Source organism: Chelonoidis abingdonii, chromosome 9 (assembly GCF_003597395.2).
Source record: "Chelonoidis abingdonii isolate Lonesome George chromosome 9, CheloAbing_2.0, whole genome shotgun sequence".
In the NCBI taxonomy this organism is placed as follows: domain Eukaryota; kingdom Metazoa; phylum Chordata; order Testudines; family Testudinidae; genus Chelonoidis; species Chelonoidis abingdonii.
This window is the reverse complement of record NC_133777.1, coordinates 3,164,292-3,180,894: the sequence shown is the minus strand read 5'-3', so window position 1 is coordinate 3,180,894 and position 16,603 is coordinate 3,164,292. Positions and strand designations below refer to the sequence as shown.

The 16,603-nt window shown below is 52.5% G+C and overlaps 1 protein-coding gene across 1 annotated transcript in view; it reads right to left on the bottom strand.

The window, feature by feature from the left end:
* The window catches only part of PKD1 (polycystin 1, transient receptor potential channel interacting), a 132,720-nt gene that overhangs the window by 15,072 nt on the left and 101,045 nt on the right, over window positions 1-16,603 (bottom strand). Inside the window, exons 24-35 of the mRNA XM_032762640.2 lie at window positions 15,639-15,795; window positions 13,233-13,485; window positions 12,230-12,425; window positions 10,728-10,898; window positions 9,788-9,931; window positions 8,906-9,116; window positions 7,719-7,845; window positions 6,632-6,748; window positions 5,979-6,028; window positions 5,337-5,539; window positions 3,782-3,881; window positions 2,426-2,544 (exon numbers count right to left, since the gene is read on the bottom strand). Of these exons, the coding sequence (XP_032618531.2) occupies window positions 2,426-2,544; window positions 3,782-3,881; window positions 5,337-5,539; window positions 5,979-6,028; window positions 6,632-6,748; window positions 7,719-7,845; window positions 8,906-9,116; window positions 9,788-9,931; window positions 10,728-10,898; window positions 12,230-12,425; window positions 13,233-13,485; window positions 15,639-15,795 (1,848 nt within the window). The remainder of the gene's footprint in view (window positions 1-2,425; window positions 2,545-3,781; window positions 3,882-5,336; window positions 5,540-5,978; window positions 6,029-6,631; window positions 6,749-7,718; window positions 7,846-8,905; window positions 9,117-9,787; window positions 9,932-10,727; window positions 10,899-12,229; window positions 12,426-13,232; window positions 13,486-15,638; window positions 15,796-16,603) is intronic.

Here is a 16,603-nt window from a genome sequence, read left to right as displayed (position 1 = left end):
CCTCAGAAACCTGGGTGCTCTTTAGAAGGATCGTCCAGGTTTCTGCAGCTCCTCTTCCCAACCATGCTGGACATACCACATACATAGCTCGCTGCTGAAATGCATCCATCCCTGAAGTGAAGGGCAGTAGCCATCTGTCTGTAAACTACACTGTGTGTGCACGGAAGGGCAGCCATTCTGACTCAGTCACTGGCCCTCACTTACTAAATCTTACCAAAGACCCAGGGGATCTTTAATGCCCAGCCAGGGCCTTGGCTTATGGTGTCACCCGAAAGACCCCAACCAAGGAGCTCGTTCCGTTCACCTGGGAAGGACAAGGGTGACCCTGCAAGCCTTTGAACCCGCATGTCACCGGGAGTTTTGATTCCTCCTAACCGGCTGCTTATGCCTCTAAGCCACCCTGTCCAGGAGGGGCTGCTTGGACAAAGAGACGCTTTCATCCAGCCACGTGACTAAGCTGTACAAATCAGATACTACAATAGTTCAGGTAAAATCAATTGATGGATTTTAATAGGCCCAAGAGCCCTAGCTCCGTGTTCAGTTTTCTGCTCTGAGAAGAGAGGCTGTAGTACAAGAAATTCCTGGGGGTGTGTCTTTGAAAGCAGGACAGCTCGTGCTAAGAAAGCCAGTGCTCTTAGCTCCTTACCAGGACCCTTAAGTGGAGAAGCCAAGAACTTATTGTGATGTTACAGTCTGTATATGATTTTATAAAAATATGCTAATGAGTGAATATAATGTCACCGGAATATGCTTCATGCAAAAGGTCTCTTGTAAGGTATCATTACAAAGCTTATAATCTACTGAGTGTGATCATCCTGTTTCTATAAATGTACCACTCTTGTATCTGAAACTAGAAATATGAAATATAACTCTGAGGGCCTATTGTAATTATGCAAAGTGCGGGCAATTAATGGTGGTTTGAAATCTTGATGGCTCCCATTAACCAGGACAATTGTCTGCAGATGGGTGTGTTTTACTGTATACATGTGTGCTGGCAAGTGGGTAATGAAGTCTTGCAGTGACATGTGATCATGTCACTTGAACTGGAATCATCTTTAACCTGGTGTCTTTCCATTGAGAAGGAGGGGGTGTGAACTCAGAGAGAGACAAACGATTCCTGCCTTATGCAAAAGATATATAAAGGGGTGGAACAGAACAAAGAGGAGAGAGGCACCATCATGAAGAATCCCCTAGCTATCACCTGAGCTGGAACAAGAGCTATACCAGGGGAAAGAATTGTGCCCAGGCCTGGAAGGCATCTAGTGGGAGGAAAAAACTTACTGAAGCATCTCTGAGGGTGAGATTATCTGTATTTAGTTTGATTAGACATAGATTTGTGCATTTTATTTTATTTTGCTTGGTGACTGACTTTGTTCTGTCATTACTTGGAACCACTTAAATCCTACTTTCTGTATTTAATAAAATCACTTTTGACTTATTAATTAACTCAGAATGTGTATTAATACCTGGGGGAGCAAACAGCTGTGCATATCTCTCTATCAGTGTTATAGAGGGTGAACAATTTATGAGTTTACCCTGCATAAGCTTTACACAGGGTAAAGCAGATTTATTTGGGTTTAGACCCCATTGGGAGTTGGGCATCTGAGTGCTAAAGACAGGAACACTTCTGTGAGCTGCTTTCAGGTAAACCTGCAGCTTTTGGGGCAAGTGATTCAGACCTTGGGTCTGTGTTGGAGCAGACGGGAGTGTCTGGCTCAGCAAGACAGTGTGCTAGGGTCCTGAGCTGGCAGGGAAAACAGTAGCAGAGGTTGTCCTGGCACATCGGGTGGCAGCTCCGAAGAGGGTTTCTGTGATCCAACCCGTCACACCTATCACCACCCATGACCCGTCTCCCATCTGTTCAGCTCTCCGCCTCCTGGCCATAGGAGAGGCTGGCCTGTAGGGAGATGATGTGGACTGTTTGTTTGCCCATGTTATACATCACAGCACAAAGTCTCCTTTCCTTCTCCCTCTTGTTTAACTGGTTTGAGTTTTCATTTGAGTTCTAACTCCCTTTCCCCTGCGCTGACATCAGGACCCTCCCCTACCTTCAGGTCTAATTAGTTCACAGCTGCAGTCAACCCCCCTGTAGGGAGTGGTGGCTTTGTTGCGCATGCTAGGTAAATGCCTTTGAGCACGAAATGCCGAGTTAGGGGTTTTTATGATTTTAACGAGAGCCCAGGGAAGAAAGGGAAATGGATCCTGACATGGTAAGGACTAGAGAGCTGGAGAACTGTATGTAACTAGCATGCCCACTTTTGATCCTGGCTCAGAAAGGGGTGCACATCATGGCAGTCTGTGTCTATCTGCCTATCCAACCCTTATCACCATAACATCTGAGCTTCTTTCTTCACCTAGCTTGTTTCAGGGAGCATGTCCTGTGCGCTGAGCACTGACATCAGAGAAGGCCTTGCCCGCCCAGTACCTGTCCATGTAGACTTGGCAGATCTGCTCACTTCCCTGGGAGGGGCTGCTATGTTCTGTCCTTTCTCATTCAGCCGCTGCAGCATGATGGTCTCTGTCTTCTCCCCAAACACGCTGGATCTGCCAGTGCAAATCAGCATTATTAGCATGGGGCTTAAACTCGGTTTTGCTTTGCAAGAGACACTCCATCAGACACAGTCTCTGTGGTAAGCGAACCCGCAGCAGCCTGGTTCGGAAGGCCCTAGAGAGATGATTCTGAGCCCAAGCAACGGGACATTTAATCTAGCACCAACCTCAGGCAACTCTGTGGCTGATAAGTTTTTCTTCTTTTAAAGGTGAGTGCTTCTTGAGAGAGCCAGTTCTCCCTGCTACCAGCCTGCTCAATAGGAATCACTAACGTCATGCACTGCAATCACGGGCAAGATAAAACTGCTTCCCTCCCCAAGTTATGGCACCATCAGTCAGTGGGATCTGCTAATGTCCCACTGGGCCACCTGGTTTGATTCACCGCCTCCAGAGAAGGGAGAGCAGGAGTGCAAGGCTGTTCAGGTTTCTGCCGATGACTTTCGGAAATTGCTTTTCCAGCAGCCTTCCCACGGTGCCCCCAGCACAGATCCCTGCGCAGACGGTTCAGACTGATGGACTCTGTTACTTTCCTGTCTTTGCTGGCACTGTTTAAACTAGGTTATAAACCCAGATGCCAGGAGATCACAGCTTAGCCAGGCACAGAGCAGTATATGTGCTGGGATGGGCTCTGGACAGATGGGCTTTTCTCTCGTGTTGGAAAAGAAAAAGCCATGGCTGAGGTTCAAATCCTCTCTCTCTCCCCACTCCTCCCCAGCGTTGTTGCTGTGGAGCTGCTCTCGGGCAGAGCTGACCTGCACCAGTGGCACTCACTGAGCAGCTCAAAGGAAATAGCTACAGAGATGCTTCTGCTGCCTCTGGAGGCGCCTTCACCAAGGTGCTCGCCTGCAGCCCTGTGCCTCTTACCATGGCCCGGCTGCATCTCTTTGCCCTCTGAGGACCCAGCCATGCCGGAAGTTGAAGCCAGGTTGGGGTAGGAGCCACATGGGGGGAGATGGGCCAGGGGCTGCTCTCGGGCCCCTCCCACACTGGGCAGGTAGGGGGGCCCGGGCTCTCCAGCCCGGCTCCGGCTTCTGGCTTGACTGGGGGGGTGGGGCCTTAGGGGGAGGAGGGATGGGGTGGGGCCAAGGAGGGGGCAGAGCCTCATGGCTCATCCTCTTTTAGGCAGAATCCATCGTCCCTGTCCCCCACATTCCTGGCGGGAGGGCAGGGGCCCAGGAAGCGCTCGTTCACCACACCTTGTTTAAGCAGTCTCTTTTCCCTGCATACTTACAGGCCTGAGATCAAGTCCGTTTCAGCTCTGGCATACTGCCCTGTATCCTGGGAGATACCGCTAGCTCCATCGGCTAGGATCTGCCGTATCAGATCTTCATCTGAGAGGGACAGACAACAACAGGGCAGGAAAGTTAGCCCCTCCAAGCACTAACCAGCTCCCTCTCCCTGTTAACGGGCCTGCTCGATCCGTTCCCAGCACCTCTCGGTAGAATGGGGGAGGGCTTCAGGCCAGTCTCCACACAGGTGAAGCTACAGGGGTCCCCTCCTGCACAGCAACCTTGAACCTCCTCCTATAGCTCCCCACCATCACTTCTGCGCCCAGTGTGAACCTGCTCGGGCACCCGGATGGATGCACGAATTGGGGAGCACCCTCTTTTAGGGTCACTTCAGGGGCTCACAGCTGAGGATGCTGGTGCTCCATGACCAACGAGGATGTGCAGGTCCCTGGGGAATTCAGACACTCTGGCGGTGAGAGTCTCCCCTTGCTCCCAGGGTCTGACAGCAGGGTAATGCCATGGGTTTAATGAACTCGCCCCCTGGGTGCAAGAGCAGCCCCTGAGTCTGGAGTCTGACTGCCTGCCCACGCTGCAATAGCCCTGATGCTGGGCCAGGCAGTGACAGGAAACAGGTCTGCACCTGCAGCTCAGCTGCCCCGGGCCAGCGCAGGATTGCTCCCTGCCACCCAGCACCTAGGGCGTTAGCGCCTCTGCTTTTAAAGGCCCTGTATTAAAGATCTCTGAGGCAAATGCAGACCCTGTCCTGGGGGGGTTTCAGTTAAAGTGCAGCGTGGCCTACTCTGCTGGGATGAAAGCTGGCTGGTGGCCCAGGACAGTCGGGGGGACGGGGGGTGCAAGCCAGGGTAGGAACAGGTCATGCTCAGACATGGGAGCAGCATGATGTCTGAGGGCCAGAGTGCCTCCTTCCCAAGCCCTGAGGGCTGGGGTAGCCTGCACCAAGCAGGATTTGCAGCCAGTGACTTGCTGCAGTCCCGAGTCCTTGACCCGTTCTGGTCACATTTGGATTTGGACTCCCAATATAAGGAGAAAGGTCTAATGGGTCCATTGATCACTTGGCTGAACCAAATGGCCTTTTGCTCCTTCAGCCAGGGAGCCACGGTGCCAGCCCTGAGGAGTCATTGCAGGGTGCCCTGGCCAAAGGAGCCAGCGATAACCCTGCTTCTATGAGCGCAACTCTTCAGTTGCCATCGGTGATAGGTGGGCCGAAGCCAGACGCCCTGCTCAGACCAATTGCCTGTCACAGTCCAGGAATTGGGCCCAGGACTTTTAGCTTAGCACCGCCCCCTTTCACAGTGGTGAAGGGCAGGAGTGGTGAAGGCTGGTGTACTGGACACAGGAAACTGGAGGAGTCACTGACTTTAGGACCACAAATAAGTGGGGTTCCAATGCACAAAACTCTCTGCGTCCAGGCATATCTGCCCAGGGTAGCGAGTGCTAGACAGCAGGGAAGCGCTAAGGCCAAATGCCCTTCCCTAGCAGCACTACCAGAGCAAAGCACATCCCGCCAGTGCTACAGCACACTGCTATCACCCCCACCTGAGGCAGAGAAGTATTTGGTCTGCCCGTGGTGCAAGCCAAGCGACAAGCTGTCCTCCTCGGCCGGCAGAGACACCTCGAGACCCAAATGGCGGCTGGTCCGTCCCCGCTTCAGCTTCTGGATGGTGTTGCCCATGATGGAGGGGTCGCTGAGGAGATCTGGCCAGTTGAGCAGGGCCTCACTGGAGTGCCACCGAATTAGACTGTGGGACAGAAGGCAGAGCGGGATGTTCCCAGGTAGGCAGTGGGGGAGAGAGCGAGCGCTGTGTATGAATAGCCAGGATAATGTTCTCCAGGGGGATTTGTATCAGAAGCCAGCATCCTGCCTTCCAGACGCATTGGTTTATTGTGTTTACTAATCAATACACGCAAGCAGGGCAGAACCCCTGCCCCTGGGAGACATCAAAATGCAGCCTGTGTTGGCAATAAAGCTAACAGATGCGCCTCACCTCTTAGCCACAAAAAATGACCAACCACAATAAAATCGAGCCATTTGCTCACTGACATTAGTCAGGGCTTGATGTCTCACACTCCCCAACCCGCAATTTACTGTCTTCCATGAAAGGAGGTGTCTGCGCACATGCTCAGGGCCCATACAAGTGCAGAATCCCTGCCGGCTTTCATCCCTGGCAGCTTGCTCACCTTTTTGAATCGTCCAGGAACAAATCAGTTTTGGTTTGCTCAGAAAAGGCCTGTGGGGAAGGAGCAGAATGAGTTTGTCACCAAACACTGGTTGGGTTTTGGTTAAAATCACAACTGATCAACGCTGCAGGGCCAGGGCTCTCCAACGGGGTCAGGCAGGGGAAATGGCAGCAGGGAGGGGCCAGCCTCACGGTTTGGGAACAGGACTGGAAGCCAGGCAGCCACTCACTGGCCCTGATGCTGACTCGCTCTATGTCTTTAGGCAATTCACAGCACCTCTCTGCCTCCATTTCCCACTGTAGAAGGTGAGGGTGGACCGGGCCAATCAGGGTGTTAACGTGTATCGGACAGAAAGCGCTGATGGATGCTGAGTATCAGTAAGTGCCTTGGGTAGGTGGGGGGCTGAGAGCATGGTGCTCTCACTCTGCATGGCTTCCACCCCTCCCTTACTCATCAGGGACTCAGCCAGGGGCAGTACCATGTGCCACCTCCCATTCTTCCCTGTACATGCAAATTATCTCATGACACCGCTCCGCAGCCACACGCAGGGACAGAAGGAGGCTGAATGGCGCCCGGAGGGGCAGGGGAAAGCACTCGGAACTGCCCGCTTTGTGCCTCCGTTAGGCAAGAGAGTTGGCCCGTCGCCTGCTTACCTCAGCCCGGATCCCGGGGAAAGTGAGGAAGGAGCTCTCCAGGAGGGAGGAGTCCAGGTAGTTATCGATCTCTAAGGACTGCTGGTCCGAGTGGGTCAGGGTGTGGCTGATGGACGCCTGAACAAGAGGGGGGAGGGAAGGGTGAGGCTATTGTTCTGGCTAAGAAATAGGTCTTGCTTGTATAATTAATGTACAGCCCCACCCCCCCTTCAGGTCTGGCACCACCTACACTGGTGCTCCAGGCAGCAGCTCAGTGAAGAGATGCTCTTGACCTGCCCTACGTGTTACGCCAGCAAATAAATGGCTTGGTAGCACAACGGTGCGCGTGGCCCCATCGGCACCCTGAAATGGGCAACCCTAGTCTGCCTGGCAACAGTGAGAGCAAAACCCAGGTGAGCGCCCCAAACCCACGTGGGTTTTTCAAATACCTCCCAGGGCAGCTCTCACCAGCCAATGCTTACAAGTCAATGACACCAATTGCCTGGTTGCCTGCATGGTGCCCCTGAGTCTGAAGTCTCCCCCAGCCAAGGGCATCCCAGCACAGGAACGGCTCACGCTCTCCTGCTGAGCAGCTTTCCCAAATAAATGTATTAGTCTCTAAGGTGCCACAAGTACTCCTGTTCTGATTCCTGTTGTGTCTATCACCCCCCACCCCCCCACGACTTTCTATGAGTCTCTCCTATGGTGCTTGCCTCCCATCGTTCTTCAGTGGAATTGGCATATTCCCACTTGGGGTTTTGTTTTGGTCTCACCTGCCCTGGCTCCAGATCGCAGATTGCCTGATGTGTCTGTGGGACTGGATCTTTATCACTTATACCCCTGGCAGCCTACTGGAGGCAGAGGAGCAACACCTGATTTATGAGGGTGTGAGTAAAAGGAGAATCAAAGCTGCTATTTGTATGTGCACGGAATGCTTCTGCAGCATCGCTATGGGCCGGATTCTGTGCCTCTTACTTATGTCCATGCTGTTACTCCTGAAGTAAGATACTACACAATGAGAGTAAGGATGACAGATGCTGGCCCTCTATAAGCAAATCTGTTGCCATAAAACACCCCTTAAAAGTAAGTGATTTTTCTTCTCTGTTACCTTGCTACGAGCCATCCTGAAGAGGAATAAAATGACCAGGTACAATGGATAGACCACAATGCTGGACACCAAACCCACAGCCACGGTGTCAACGCTGAGCGGGATCAGGTTGGAAACAGCCACGTGACTGAAGAAGGTCAGGAAAAGGAGAGAGATGTCAGAACCAATATCACCTGTGTCACCACCTGAACTAGGGAGCCCAGCGTTTGGAAGGGAAAAGCCATTTTTAAAGGGAAACTGTCAAGAAGACATTGCTGGCTCCACTGGGAGTTTTGGGTGTGCAAGGAGCGCAGAATAGAGCCCTGGCTTAGGCTCAGATCCTCACAGGTATTTAGGTCCTAAATCACAACAGGATTGGATTTGAAATGGGTGGCACCTCAAAGGTACCTGCCTAACTTGGAGGAGCTGGAGCAGAAAGCCTTTCGCCTGGCGTTATTGGTACCAAAGTGAAGGGCTGCTGTGGTCTGGCGAAATTCTGATTATGCAGCAAACGACCGCAGCTGCCGCTGACCTGCTCTGTCCCTGTCTCTCTCGGGCTCATTTTTAGATGCTTTGTTACTGTGCTTTTTACCAGGATATAAAAAGCCTCCCAAGTCCTGACCCACAGAACAAATCAGGGTCAGGCTACTGGAAAAATTCCACCCCGGAGTTGTGTCTCTCTGCTGCTTTCTGCCAGGAGCCCCCACACATGGCACTTGTGTCCAGAGCAAGCGGGATACCTTCACAGCTGCTTCTTAGCCCCATCACAAGTGTCAGGAGGGAGAATATTGGCAAGGTCTGAAATCCTTCTCTACAGGCAGAATTAAGAGGGGTGGGGGTGGAAGGGTAGGCTACAAGGTGGTAAGGTGGAGCCAAAGAGAGAGAGACAGCAGCAAGATCTCTCCACCCAGGCTCTTCTATGAGGTCCATCCTAGTGGTATCTGAGCATGGTAACAATTCACTGATTCCTGTGATAGGGAGGTCAGGGAGCTCCTTTTCCTTTACACTGGTGGAAATGGAGGACCGTAGGGAGGTGATAGATCAAGGGTCAGGGGCTTCACAGGATCATGGTCTGCGTGCCACACAGCCAGGTGACTGCACAGGCCATTACCAGGCAGGACATGGGCTGGGTGCTGCTAGACCACGGCAGAGGCTTAGTAAGGTGATCCCGAGGAACTAGGAGCAGCGCAGTAGGATGTGCGGCCCACCTGAGATGGACATCTCCCACCACACCGTACCACACGGCGTTGGCACAGAAAAAGAGGAAGATGAGGGCGGAGCAGCAGGTGGCTCTCTGCACCCGAGTGAAGCGGCTACGTGGGGGCCGGTCCCACATGGAGAGCCAGACGTGCTTCTCGAAGAAACCCCGCTGCAGCTCCGCAACGAAGATCCGAGGGAAGCTCCTCAATTCCGTCTCACCTGAATGCCAGAAAAAGAAAGCCAGGGTCAGGCTGAGCAGGTGAGAGCCATGAACTGCAGAGGGGGCCATTCCGTGCCCTAGATCCACCAGCCCTCAGAGCTGGGGCTCCTGGGGGCCTGTGCTGTGCTGGCCAGGACCCATCCCTCAGAACTGGGGCTCCCGGATGCCTGTGTGGTGAGGCCGGGACCCATCCCTCAGTCCTGGGGTTCACAGCGACCTGCATGGTGAGGCTGGGACCCATTGCTCAGAGCTGGGGCTCCTGGGGGCCAGTGTGGTGAGGCCGGGACCCAACCCTCTGAGCTGGGGCTCACAGTGACCTGGGGGTGAGACCAGGATCCATTCCTCAGAGCTGGGGCTCACAGGGACCTGGGAGTGAGACCAGGACCCATCCCTCAGAGCTGGGGTTTCATTGTGGCCTCCTTCTTTGCCACATACGCTCTGGTAGTGGAGAAGACAGAGCCAGAGCAGGTAAAAGGCAGGCAGAAGCCAGCAGAGCACCTCCAATCTCGAGCCAGTGTGAGGGCACTGATGGGGAGCCCATGATGTCACTCTTTTGGCATTCCCTACAAAATAACAAGCCCCAAAGTCCCACACACTGCCCTGCCCTCCTCCTTGTATCCCATGAACACTGAATGCTCCAGGCCGCGTGTCCCAGCAGCCAAGTACTCACTGGCGGCATAGACCTCCTTCTCCACCATGCCGTCGTTCTCCTCGCTCTCCACAGACAGCCAGTCATTCACCAGGAAGAAGTAGCTCTTGCTGGTCTGCAGGTCTCGGACTATGATGTGCTGCAGGTACCAAGAAGGGCTGAGTCCTAAGAGCAGGGAAACACAGCGAGGTGGCTCATGGCAGACCATCCCTCTGCAGGGGCACAGCGGTTGTCATGCAGTATCAATAGCTGCACAACCCCGGGGACGAGATCAGGAGAGTAATAACAGTCAGTAATGCTTATCAATTGCACTCCTCACCCCTACGGGACTGGGTGGCTTGCAGGTGCTATGGTCTGGGGCACTCTGGAAGGGCCTAAGACAGACACTTCCATCTCAAAGCACTTTACAAATGTAGGTAAATAGAATATAGCCCCAATCTGCAGTAGCTGAGGCACCAAGGACATCTGTGAAAATCATTTTGGGGCTTGCATGTCGCTTTACGCACCTAATTCCAGGCAACCTCACTGGAAAACGTCAGCCTATGTGTCTATGGTTGGGCATTCAAAATTAGAGTCCTTTGGCAAACATGGCCTTAAGAGACTTTCCCAAGGAAATGCAGTGCTAGAGCTGGAGCTAGCACTCAGGTCCCCTGGCTGCCAGCCCCAGGCCCCGGCCACTGGACAATAACGTCTCTCCGCGGTGTGGTGTGTGCTAAGGCAGTGAATGTTCTTCGTTATCCGTCAGAGTTCATCAGCTTCCCAGCACAATCCCTCATGCAAGAATGGCTGCTCGTGCAGGATTTCTGGGGGTAGCCAAGAGTGGCACAGGCAGAAACCTTGCAAGAATATCGAATACCATGGGTCTGATTCAGATCTCACACCAGTTTACACCAGTGTAAACCACCAGCCCGATGGTGATCATCCCAGCTGTCCAAACCTGGCACACCTGCCCAGGCCTCACCTTTATTGTCATGCCAGATGCGGATTTTCCAGACGCTGCCCAGGCTCTGCTCCGTCGCAATCTGAAAAACATCGAGGCTGTTGCGGTGGAAAGCGTTCTCCCCATCCAGATGCCTGTGACCGCTTTTATTTTCTACGCCATACAGGGTGATCCCCACGTGGGCGGTGGTACCTGGCAGGAGTTAATAGGAAGGCTCAGTTTGGCAGATCCCATCCAGTGCAGAGTTCTCTCCCCCAACCCTGTGACCAAATGAAATGGCCCTTTTGAAAGGCCACCCAGAGACCCGCAAGAAATTAATGTGCTTGTATTCATGGTTGCTGCTTGGCCTCCTTATACCCAGAGATAGGGTTACATACAGCTTGGAAGAGCCGGCTGGTGAGACTGGATTGATACATGGGCTTTAGTATGTTTCCGTCTGAGATGGGATGTGAGCTAATGTTCTTTAACTTGCTGACATCCTGGTGGGACGAGATGTTTGTTCTGGATGTTCTTTCCACGGAGTGGCTGAAAGGCTTGTTTTCTTTGACTGCTCCCCGGGACCAGCTGCCAGACACTCCTTGTTTCACCTGGGCCACTTAAATGTCCCCTGTTCGTCTATAAGGATCCAGACATGGTGACAGGGCACGAGCCTGCTCCCAGGGAAGCCACTGGTGCCAATGAAAGCAGCTGTCCGACAGTGACACCCGGGCATTCTGTACAGACGCTCAATCAACGCTCCCAGATTATAGCCGCTCGAGTTTCAAAGTCCAAAGATGATGTTTCTAGTGGTTGTGGCTGCTATCCCAGCCCAAGCTTTCTGCCTCCTACCTCCTTGCTGCTAAGAGAAACTCAGGGACCAGAGTGAAGCGATTAATTGTGCTGGCGATGCACATAAAGCAGGAGAGAATCCAATTCACTGTCTTCTAGCAGCACTGGCCCCAAAGGGCCAGCTGGAGTAAAACAAGGCTCTCCCTGAAACGATCGGGAACCACAAGCGACATCTCAACAAAATGAGAAGAGGAGAAATTGTGCCTAATCGTGGGAGAAAGGAGCAAGAGGGCATCGTGCTGCAGAGCCATCACCCCCAATCAGGAACAGGCAGAGCTGGTAAATGGACATGGGATCAAGCCCCAAGCCCAGTATGAAGACTCGTCCTTTGTGGATCATTCTTATATTTGACACTTACCTGAGGGCTGTTTCCTTTTTACGCTGCGGCAGCTCATCATGCCAGCAAAGTCTCATTGACTTGGCCTGAACTGAAAAGGTCTCAAAGACATACATGGGCGCTTTCAGCCGAATTGCAAGAAGGAGCCGGACCATGGCAGAATAACTCAACCCTTTTCAGAGCCGGAAACACTTTCCAGATACTCAGGGGCAACCCTCCCTCACTGCTCCGGAGAACCCTGGGAAAGTTCTGTGCCATGCAAGGAGATTTGCTGTGATGCGGTGCCTAGAAGTCTCAAAGGTCTAACACGGAGGCTACCCCCCAGTCAGCCATTCCAGAGAGTGACGCTGTTACTGACCTGATCCTCTGCCCCAGCCGGTTTTCACCAGGATCTCATATTTATACATCCCGTTCTTCCCGCAGAATGGAATCACCCCCACATGGTTAATGTCGATCAGGTCCAGTTTGTGCACAATCAGCATGGCCACAGAGTATGTCACAAAGCAGACGGCACATGTCAGCAAAACGATGTAGTTGAGACCCGGGCCAGGAGCCTAAGCAAAATGAAAGATATTGAAAGATGCTTTTCCCTCCCCAAGCTCTTCCCTTCACAACCTCACACTCGCTGCCTCGCTGACTGCAATAACAACAAGTAACAAATATCTTCTTACATAGCGACGTCCTGCAGGCTCCCTAACTGGAGTACAGACTAGGCATATGCACATCAGTCACTTTGCTCACTGCTGAAATGCATCCACCTCTGGAGTGGAATTCAGCAGCTGTCCAGGGCTTCATGCAAGAAAGTGCTGAACGCCTATAGCTCCCCTTAACATCACTTACAGAGCTACAGAGAAGACTGAACTCCATCAGAAGGCACAGAGCACCTGGCAGGAACTGCCTCCAAAAATGTAAAATAAAACTATGCAACAGTTTTGGGCAGGAAGAGAGGAACTCTTTATCCAACTGAAACAGTGGCAAAAATGATAAGGTAAGCAAAATGCAACCAGAATTTGGCCAGGACACTGGGGCTTAACCACCCTACACTCAGTAAAAGTGCTATGGGATTATTAATTACTACAATTGGTCAGGACCGATGTGTGCATCTCTCTGAAACAAGGCACTTCCTGCAGCAAAGTTCCCAAGGGGGCTATGCTGGGGCAACTCAGAGAGGAACACCACCAGCCTCAGTCTTTCTGGTTGGTCTCCCATCCAAGCATAGGTCAGGAATGACTCTACTTAGCTTGTGAGATGTGTTGAGAGCAGCACTTGTTTTTTCAAGCAGGCACATTCAAAAGCCAACAAGCTGCTAATTTATCCAGTGTGCAGGAAAGATCCAGTGTCTGTTTTTTGTTTTTACTCACAGGAAATATGAATTGGACAGAGTTTGGGGGAACAAACAGGCTGGCTCCGAAGGCCGTCAGGTGTTGGGTTAAGCACACAGCCTGATCCGGGCTGGTCTCCTCCAATGGGATGATGCCTTCCGTTTTCCACCTCCTCTCCTGCTCACAGAAGTACTGGCACAAGGAGGTGTATAAACTCAGGGTCACCTCCACCGGCGACCAACTGAAATGGTTTGTGATGTTGAAGTAATAGTCCTTGGTGGTGTCATCAGTGCTAAAAAGAGAAGAGCAAGCACGGGACTGCTTATCCGCCAGCCCCTGGATGAGCCACAAACCCCTGTCCTGAGCCGATCTATGGCACACAAGTGTCTTTCGTTGCAAACAGTCCTGCTGCGTGGAGAGCAATTGACTCAGTACCAACTTCTGTGCAAAGTGACTTAGGAAAACAGATGCTACTAATGGTGAGTAATCTAAGAGTCCTTTTGCTGTGGGGAAACCCAGGGGCTCCCCAAGGCTTTGTTACTTATTATTGTTTGTACGTCTATTAGTCATGGACTAGGAGCCCGGTGTGGTAGGTGCAATAATTATACTGCACAGTCTCCTCTTTTGCAGAAGCGAATTGGCGCTACCCCACCACCCTTAACGGCCTTGCCCTGACCCGGCTGACGCTTCCATAGTGGGCCTGGGAAAGGATTTGTTCATTAAGACTAGGAATCCCTCTTTGAGAATCTCTTGTTACCAAAAGCCTTGGAAGCCGCGCTAAATTACACAACAGTGGCTCTACCCTGGCCCCACCTAGTCCCAGATCACCAACTTTCTTCTTGGGTAACACCCAGGAGTGGTTCATAAATAATGGGAAGCATAAACATTCATTACTGTGGGGAAAAAATATTTCAGCTCCTGAAGTTGTACTAATGAGTAACAAATAAAAATAAAGGTTGGATCCCAAAATCTAACAGTACAACAATAATACTAACCCTTTATAGAGAACTTTACGTGTTCAAAGTGCCAGGCAGCCCTGAACTACGTGGGCAGGTAGGTGGGTGAATATCAATACCCCATTTTACAGATGGGGGAATGATGAACAGAGGCCAAAGATGATTTGCCAAAGGTCACACAAGAAGCCAAGTATCAGAGGGGGAGCCGTGTTAGTCTGGATCTGTAAAAGCAGCAGAGAATCCTGTGGCACCTTATAGACTAACAGACGTTTTGGAGCATGAGCTTTCATGGGCGACATGCATCCAACGAAGGGGTATCACCCACGAAAGCTCATGCTCCAAAACGTCTGTTAGTCTATAAGGTGCCACAGGATTCTCTGCTGCTTTTACAATAAATCGAGAGTCAGTATTAGAACTCAGGACCAGCCAGTGCCCTCCAGACCCTAAGTTTTATGGCACTGTCCAGTAGGTGATCTGTGCTGAACCATTAATGCATCTGTAACAGGGCAGTCTGTTCCTTTTAAGGGCGGTTCCAATGCACAGGCATTCTGGGATGTGTAGTTCTCTGGATCACATGACCAAACTAGGAGCAAGCTCTGCTGGGAAAGGGGCAGGTGACAGTCAAGTGACAGCAGTATATAAGGGAAGCCTCTTGCTTAGTTAGGAGAGAGGTTCAAGGGAGTCAGTGGGTGTGTGAGCTGCCCCATAGTAGCTGTCCAGGGATGGGTAGACCTGGACCAACAGCCAGGATGGGCTGAGAGTAAGGAGCCTGGCTGGGGCCTAGGAGCAGAATCCAGACGGGGCCAGGGGGTGAATGGAGCATGAGAAGGAAGAGGTCTGGGCAGCACATCCTCAGTGTGGGGTTGAGGTCTAGGTTGGCACCAGTGCTCACGCAGGTGGTCCCTGAAAGGGAGGGAGGGAGGAAGCCCCTTACTCAGCTTGCATCATCAGGGTGAAGGAGCCATTGAGTTCTGGGGAATGAGCCTCCTGCAGTGGTGACCCCCAGAGAGAGAGGTGGTGCAGACCCCTGCCTCAGTTGTGTGAATAAATTGAGCTTGGGGAAGGGGTGCTGAAGGCTTGCTTGGAGCTAGGGGAGGGAGCAAAGGTTACTGGGAAAGGAGCTGCAGCGCTGGGAGGCTGTTCCCTTGGAATGGGGAGAAGTTGGGAGAGTGCTCAAGGGAGGCTGGGCCCTAGTAAAGAAGCTGAGCGGGAGGGTTATAGGAATGACACTGGGACTCTGCCTGGGATGCTGCTTTCCTGGAAAGGAGACGTCTCCTCACTCTGGCCAGATGGGGAAAAGCACCAAACTGCCCTCCCAGCAGAGGGACACGTATGCCGGCAGGAACCAGACTTGGAGCAAGGGGAGACCGGAGCAGCAGATGTGCCTGATGCCAGAATGAGTAAGCTGCCCCCAAAAGCTTATGGTCTAAAGCCACGAGCGAAAGCCGGGGCTAGGGGTTACCTGGAAGGGGGGCATGTTTTCTCTTACATTGGGGAAATGAAGAAAGTGTAGCGCTTGTGGTCCCATCTCTCCACGGCCTCCAGCCCGATCTTCTTGGCCGCACTGCAGTTGTTCTCGTTGGGCGCAGGCGAGGGAGAGAGGTAGGCTGCGATGAATGGCTCCAGCTCGCTCGAGATGTAACGATCTGGGCAGCAAGGGGAAGAGGGAATAGAAAGCACTTTACAAACCCCCAGCATGGCTTTACTTGCACAGGCCTCGATCCTGCTGACTTCAGCAGGTGTCTTGTTTGAGTGGGGGCTGCTAGATTGGACCTGTGATATTTACAGAAGTGAATGTTAAGTGCCACTGCTCCTGGTACCACTCTCGCGTGTCAGCAGCCCATACAGGACTGGTTGGAAGGATCCATCCTGAGAGGTGCAGAGCACCTGATGCTAAGGGTTTACATGCCTTCCGCTCCCATTGTCCTCAGCAGGGAGGGAGGTGGCTCTGCACAGCGCAGGACTGGGCCTTTGGTGCTGAGGAACAAATGCTCAGTCCCGCTGTATCTTAGCATGTCACTAACGCCAGAGGTAACCCACGGGCCATTCTCATCCTGTGCAGCTCAATTTGCATTTGTGTACCATTAGCTCCAGCCCTCCAAGGGGGAAATGCTCGACTGGGGTTTAACTCTGTGTCAGCGAAGTCAGCGGGAGCAGGCCCAGACCCACCTGACATTCCTTCTGCAAGAGGAGAGTGGCACCAAATGTGCAGGGAAAGAGCAGCCAGGCAAAGGTAGCATATCCTGCAATGTCTGACATGCCCTAGTAAAACCTAGGGCTAGGTTCTGCCAGGCTCTTGCAAGGACGCAGGGGTGAGAGTAAGGAACTTCCTCCACCACTTATGCAGTTCGCAGAAGGGCTGGGTGGAACAGCAGCTCCTGGGCTCAGAGGAGTGCAGCTGGCTCTCTAATTGGGTATCACCCCTCCCCTCTGCAGCAGGGAATGGGAATTCTA